Raw genomic sequence first — 7,456 nt, 5'->3', positions numbered from 1 at the left:
ATTTAGCACCTAAACTCTGGAACAATCTTCCTAGCATTGTTCGGGAAGCAGACACACTCTGTCAGTTTAAATCTAGACTAAAAACACATCTCTTTGCTCTTGCATACACATAACACATTATCAATACATTAACATTTTTCAAATCCGTTAAAGGATTGTTACGCTGCAATAATTAGGTCGGCCGGAACCGAGAACATTTCCTATAACACTAGATATACCTGTACATCAGAATAAGAATGGCATCTACGCTAATATCAGTCTCTCTGCTTATCCTGAGGTTTTCCGGGTGCTGGATCCAGGCCGTATCCAGATCAGATGGAGAACCTGTGTCTGGACCTGACTACAACGTAGCCCAGGAGACAATGGGCCTACAGATCCAGTATCCATATATAATCTATTTTTAATCTCTATAATAAAAATGTATAATTTAGATTTTGATCTCCATATCCATTTACATATATTATTGTAACAAAGTTCAATGTCAGGAAGGAAGAGGACAGGGTCAGCTTGACTACTGACTGCTTTATTTGGTTTTCAAAAATAACAAAACAGGTGTGCAGACAGGCACAAAACGGTCCAATATAACATAAGCAACTCCAGCCAACAATTCCAGCATCCAGGGGGTAAGCAGTCAGTAGTCCTTCTCTCTCTCAGCCACTCCTGTTTCTCCTGGCGTTATATACTCTCTCCACGCCAATTACTGAAACAAGAAACAGGTGTTCGTCATTTGCATTTAACCCACTCACTCAACCGCTCGTCTCCTGCCTCTCTCTCCCGCTGCAGACTTCGCTGAACCACGCCCCCTCGCCACATACCCCCACCGCCCGACTCAGGCCGGGGAGCCATCCGGCCTGCAGCCCCCCCCCCCCATTTCTGGAGAGGAAATCGGCCACAGCCATCTGAACACCCGGCCTGTGGACCACCTTGAACTTAAAAGGCTGTAAAGCTAGATACCAACGAGTGATCCGCGCGTTGGTATCCTTCATGCGGTGGAGCCACTGCAGGGGAGCGTGGTCCGAACAGAGGGTGAATTCCCGTCCCAGGAGATAATATCGGAGGGTGAGGACGGCCCACCTGATGGCAAGACACTCCTTTTCTATGGTGCTGTACTTAGTCTCTCTCTTTGAGAGCTTCCGACTAATGTACAGCACCGGCCGCTCCTCCCCCTCTATCTCCTGGGACAGGACCGCACCCAGCCCCCTGTCCGACGCGTCTGTCTGCAACAGAAATGGGAGAGAAAAATCAGGAGAGTGTAATAGCGGCCCGCCACATAAAGCAGCCTTCACTTGGGTAAAGGCCTGCTGGCACGGCTCCGTCCACTGGACCGTATCTGGCGCCTCCTTTTTAGTGAGATCAGTCAAAGGGCTGGTGAGGTCCGAATAATTAGGAACAAATCTCCTATAATATCCCGCCAGCCCCAGGAACTGTCTCACCTCCTTTTTGGTCTTGGGGCGCGGACAGGTCGCAACTGCTGCAGTCTTATCAATTTGGGGACGCACCTGTCCATGTCCCAAGTGGAAGCCCAGATATCTTACTTCCACACGCCCAATTGCACACTTCTTCGGGTTGGCCGTGAGCCCAGCTCCTCTCAGCGATCTCAGGACGGCCCTTAAATGCTGCATATGCCGCTGCCAGTCATGACTAAATATAATTATGTCATCTAAATAGGCTGCAGCATACGCAGCATGGGGCCGTAGAATCCTATCCATGAGACGCTGAAAGGTAGCCGGTGCCCCGAACAGCCCGAACGGAAGAGTGACAAATTGGTGTAATCCGAACAGCGTTGTGAAAGCTGTTTTTTCTTTAGATAACGGCGACAAGGGGATCTGCCAATATCCCTTTGTTAAGTCCAGTGTCGAATAAAAACGAGCTGTACCGAGCCGATCAAGCAGTTCGTCCACCCGTGGCATTGGATACGCGTCGAATTTCGACACAGCATTCACCTTGCGATAATCCACACAGAACCGAACCGAGCCGTCCGTCTTAGGAACTAAAACTATCGGGCTCGCCCAGTTACTGCTGGATTCTTCTATTACCCCCATGTCAAGCATTGCCTCTAATTCTGTCTGAACCACTTTTTTCTTGTGCTCAGGCAAGCGATACGGCCGGCTGCGAACTACCACGCCCGGCTCTGTCTCGATATGGTGCTGAATCAGATTAGTACGGCCCGGTAGGGGGGAGAACACGTCCGCAAATTCTGCTTGTAATTTAGTGAGATCAGTGAGCTGGGAGGGCGAGAGATGATCTCCTCCCGGAGCCAACGCAAGAGATTGAGGTTTGGAAATCGCCTCTGGCCCAAGATCATCCTCTCCACCAATCACCATCGCCAGCATCACTGCCTCTGCCTCATTCCATTTTTTGAGGAGATTGAGGTGATATATCTGACGTGCCCCCCTCCTATCAGACCGTATTACCTCATAATCGAGATCTCCGATTTGCCGTGTGACCTCAAATGGTCCTTGCCACTTTGCCAATAATTTAGAGCTTGACGTAGGGAGCAATACAAGCACTTTCTCTCCCGGTGTAAATTTTCGTAAATTAGTCCCCCTGTTATACAGCCGGCTCTGTTTGTCCTGGGCTTGTAACAAATTCTCCGTTGACAGCCGCCCCAAAGTGTGAAGTTTTGTTCTCAAGTCCATGACATACTGAATTTCGTTCTTACTTTGAGATGGTCCGTCCTCCCAAGTTTCTCTTAGAACATCCAAAACCCCGCGGGGCTGGCGTCCATAGAGAAGCTCGAAGGGGGAAAACCCCGTGGAGGCTTGCGGGACCTCTCGCACAGCGAACAACAGGGGTTCTAACCATTTATCCCAATTTTTGGCGTCCTCCTGAACGAATTTACGAATCATGGTTTTAAGCGTGCGATTAAAACGTTCGACCAGCCCGTCGGTTTGTGGGTGAAAGACGCTGGTACGGATCGTTTTAATGCCCAATAATTCATAAAGTTCGCGTAACGTACGTGACATAAACGCCGTGCCTTGATCGGTGAGGATTTCTTTTGGAATCCCCACCCGGGAGATTAAACTGAACAGTGCGTCCGCAACACTCTTAGCAGAAATGCTGCGGAGAGCCACTGCTTCAGGATATCGTGTTGCATAATCCACAATGACTAATGCAAAGCGATGTCCTCTAGATGATCGCTCTAATGGCCCGATGAGGTCCATACCAATTCTCTCGAAGGGGACCTGCATTAATGGAAGTGGGCGCAAAGGCGCTTTTGGGGTGGCCGGTGGATTCACCAGCTGACATTCACGACAAGACGCGCACCACCTGCGCACATTCTCATGAATGCCCGGCCAAAAAAATCGGGTCATGAGGCGATTTAGTGTTGTTGCCTGTCCTAAGTGTCCAGCCATAGGATTAGAATGAGCCGCCTGAAAAAGCATTTCCCGGCGGCTCTTTGGAACTAACAACTGGGTTGTATCTTCTTTTGTCTGGGTATCTTGGGTCACCCGATACAACCTATTTTTCACAACTGCAAAATATGGATAGGTAAGCGCGCGTCCAGGCTGGAGAGGCTGACCGTCGATGACTTGGACCTGTTCAAATGCACGTTTCAACGTCTCATCCTGAGACTGCTCCAGGGGAAAATCATCGCGCTCCGAGAGAATTATTCTCTCGATTTCACTCTGTTCCCCTGAAGCAGCACTCAGTGGTCCCCGATCAGTCTCTCCCGCCTGCACCCGCGCCTCCACATCCACCGCATTTTTCCCCCAAGAGGCATCCGTGCATAAATAACCCAATAATTCAGAAAATGCTGGCCAATTTGTTCCCAGAATTAACGGATGCCGGAGGTGCGAATTAACTGCCACCTCAACACTATGTTTTTGTCCCCGGAATTGGATAATGACTGACACTACAGGATATTCCATTATATCCCCGTGCACACACCGCACCTTAACCACGCGGCTTGTATCCAATGCCCCGGATGAAATCAGGCTTTGATGGATCGAGGTTTGGTTACATCCTGAATCCACCAAAGCCTGATAGGTACCCCCCTTGATACTCACAGGTATTTGGTACCAGCCAGCTTGACCGGGGGCAGCCTGCGGGGCGTCCGGGACCCGAACCATTGTCCCAACCTCCATCACCGGGCATTTATCTATGAAATGCTCCGGGTCCCCGCAACGCCAACAGGCCGGCCCAGACCTCCCCGCCGCCCCAGTGGCAGGGGGTGGGGTAAATGATTGGCGTGGAGAAAGCGGAGAAACAGGAGTGGGATCCCGTCCCGTGGAAACCAGTCCCGCCCTCCTGGGCGGGGCACGTGGAGTCCCGGACTGGCTCTGGTCAAACCCGCCCCGCCCCCGGGGCGGGACACGCGGATATCCAGGCGGCCGTGACCTGGGTAAAGGGACAGGATGAGAGAGAGGGACAGAAGATGGAGAGGGAGAGAGAGAAGCAGATGGGAGGGGTTCGCCGACCCCGGGGCACGCCACCATATGGTCCTCCGCGAGATGGATGGCCGAGTCCAGCGACGTGGGGCGGTGGCACTGGACCCACTCGGCTGTCTTCTTCGGTAGCCGAGTGATAAACTGCTCCAGCACCACTCGATCGACGATCTTCTCCACGTCGCTTCCCTCAGCCAACAGCCATTTGCGGCAGGAGTCCCGGAGCTGTTGGGCCATCACGAAGGGTCGGCCGGACTCAGCCAGCTCGAGCGAGCGGAAACGCTGTCGGTGTTCCTCAGGGCTCCGGCCGACCCGCTGGAGGATGGCCCTCTTCAGGTCGTCGAAGACCAGGAGATTCTGGACCGGAAGCTGCTGTGCCGCTATCTGGGACTCCCCGGAGAGCAGCGGGACCAGGCGCATCGGCCACTGGTCCCGCGGCCAGCCTGACAGCTCGGCCGTCTTTTCAAAAAGGTCCAGGAATGCCTCCGGGTCGTCCGCAGATCCCATTTTGTTGAATGGCAGGTGGGCGGGCACAGCGCGATGTTCCGTGGCTTCCGGTCGAACCTCCCGGTCAATCCAGCTCCGGAACCTCTCGCGGTCCTCCTGCTGGGCTTGGACGATGACTTGAAAAGATCTTTCCTGATCTCTCCGCAAGTCCAGCAGGGCCTGATGTTGTTCCTGTTGTAGGCCCGCGAGGCTGCTGATAATCTCCGCAAATGGCATTCCGGAGGACGATTGCATGGCGGCGGCTTTCCTCTCCCTTCCCGGGTTTCGGCACCAGTGTAACAAAGTTCAATGTCAGGAAGGAAGAGGACAGGGTCAGCTTGACTACTGACTGCTTTATTTGGTTTTCAAAAATAACAAAACAGGTGTGCAGACAGGCACAAAACGGTCCAATATAACATAAGCAACTCCAGCCAACAATTCCAGCATCCAGGGGGTAAGCAGTCAGTAGTCCTTCTCTCTCTCAGCCACTCCTGTTTCTCCTGGCGTTATATACTCTCTCCACGCCAATTACTGAAACAAGAAACAGGTGTTCGTCATTTGCATTTAACCCACTCACTCAACCGCTCGTCTCCTGCCTCTCTCTCCCGCTGCAGACTTCGCTGAACCACGCCCCCCTCGCCACAATTATATATATCTTCCAAGGGGTTTTTTCCCTCCTAGGACTTTTTTCCCAGTGTTAGCACGCTGGGTTTTTCTCCTAGGGGGTTTTTTCCACCCCTGGGAGACAGCTGACATTGGCTTAATGTAGCACCATCTTGTATATGTTACATATTACCACGCTTGCTTGTACAGCTTATTTTTAACCACTTCTCTTTTTCTGTGCTTCTAATATGTAAAGCTGCTTTGAAACAATTACCAATTGTAAAAAGCGCTATATAAATAAATTTGACTTGACTTGACTTGACTTTCCAAAGGTTAAATTTTGCACTGAAAATCAGAACATATTCTAAATACAATATATTACATGAACAAAAATATTTGTGGAGACAAAACAAAAGCATGATTTTAAATAAAAAAACAAAAGGAGAAAAAACACCTAAGCATCATCTCTGGCCATAGCACTTCATCCACATCACAGGTGATGTCCTCTCACGTAAGACAGCGAGGGAAGAATCTTCTTGAATGGCGAATCCATCCTTGCACAGACCCTGCATCAGTTAGGTCAGGCCTTCTCCATGGCTTGAATGAGGGACATCTGGAGATTGTAAACCTTTCATGCCAATAAAATAAAATAAAACCCTCCTCAAATGGTGGGATGTATTGGAGTGAAAATTGTGGATGCATATGAAACCAGTTTTGGACCAGAGCAGATAGGTGGAAATATATTGTCCCATGTGACAATGTATGTCATCTGCTCTGCATCCATTTGGTCTTCTGCTCTGTGATGATTTTGTGTAGTCTGTCTAAAATGTGAATATGTGGACCGTGTTGTAAGGGCCTAAGTTGGCATGCTGGTGGAGGACCCAATTCTGCGTGATTGCAACATACATTGTGATGTTACCACCACGTTGTCCTGGGACATTCAAAATAGCTCTGTGGCCAATGATGGTTCTCCCTCTCCCTCTAACTGCAAAATTGCCTTCCATTTTGTTGGAGACACATAAACTCACCTTTTGCCTTTTTATAGTACTTGCACCTGATTGCTGAGTTTACAGTTAAGCACCTAAGTGTCTGCAGACCTGACGGCCATGTTTGATCAATTGGTTTATAGGCATGGTATTTTGGAAAGCAGCGTCTTGAAATGGCAAAGAAGTGACATTATATTTCAGATTTCTGTGTCTAATGTAGAGAAGTGTGTTTAATGTTGTGCAGATCTGGTCTAAGGTTTTGCTCCTTGAGTGTAGAGTTTTAGTAACTGTGTGTTATTTTTAATTTTAGTGTGTAAGCAATCGTAAAAAACTGTAATACAATATACAAGGCCTCTTACAGTTTTTTCTGAATGCTTAAACCCTAACCCTGATTCTTATAGTACAATTTCTAAAACTATTAATACTTATAGCAAAACCACTCACTGAGTTTGCAAAACTAAAAGCACAAACACTGCTTTGCACTCAGTTTGCAATTTTGTAACACACACTTTGCAAAACTGTAGGTACAATCCACTGCACAGCACTCTTTTTGCGAAACTGTAAACACAACTCACTGCTTTACACTCAATTTCCGATTAACACACTCCTAGCAAAACTATACACATGTATGGCTATTATTTACACTATTTTGCCAACTGTCTGGCACACTGTCACATGTGAAAACTGTTTTAGATAATTAGTTCACTTTGCAATCAGCCTAAGCACTATAAATAAGCCACAGGTAAGCTGTCCGTGTGGAGTACAATGGAGGGAGCAGGAAGAGTGAGAAGAGTGAGAATTAGAGGAGGCAGAGGAAGAGGACGTGGAGGTGAAGAAGTAGGAGGAAGAGGAGGAGGAAGAGGACGCGGAGGTGAAGAAATAGGAGGAAGAGGACGCGAAGGTGAAGAAGCGAGAGGGAGAGGACGACAAGGACAAGGAGATGAAGTTAGAGGAAGAGGACAAGGAGGAGCAAGAGGAGGACGAGGAGGAGCA

The 7,456-nt window shown here is 49.3% G+C and overlaps 1 protein-coding gene across 1 annotated transcript; it reads right to left on the bottom strand.

Moving 5' to 3' along the window:
• Positions 1 to 502: 502 nt before the first annotated feature.
• Positions 503 to 5,462, bottom strand: LOC125258449 (zinc finger and SCAN domain-containing protein 1-like). The gene is made up of 2 exons (XM_048175395.1): positions 4,011 to 5,462; positions 503 to 700 (listed from the first exon to the last, which is right to left on the bottom strand). The coding sequence occupies exons 1-2, from the start codon at positions 5,127 to 5,129 to the stop codon at positions 698 to 700; spliced, it is 1,122 nt and encodes a 373-aa protein (XP_048031352.1). The 5' UTR covers positions 5,130 to 5,462; the 3' UTR covers positions 503 to 697.
• Between the last annotated feature and the right edge of the window lie 1,994 nt (positions 5,463 to 7,456).

Source organism: Megalobrama amblycephala, linkage group LG22 (genome assembly GCF_018812025.1).
Source record: "Megalobrama amblycephala isolate DHTTF-2021 linkage group LG22, ASM1881202v1, whole genome shotgun sequence".
NCBI lineage: Eukaryota > Metazoa > Chordata > Actinopteri > Cypriniformes > Xenocyprididae > Megalobrama > Megalobrama amblycephala.
Note: the sequence above shows the minus strand (reverse complement) of the source record. Positions and strands in the feature narration are given on the sequence as shown.

Coding starts and splice junctions, on each gene's coding strand:
- LOC125258449 (XM_048175395.1), bottom strand. CDS start 5,129: ATGCAATCGTCCTCCGGAATGCCATTTGCGGAGATTATCAGCAGCCTC.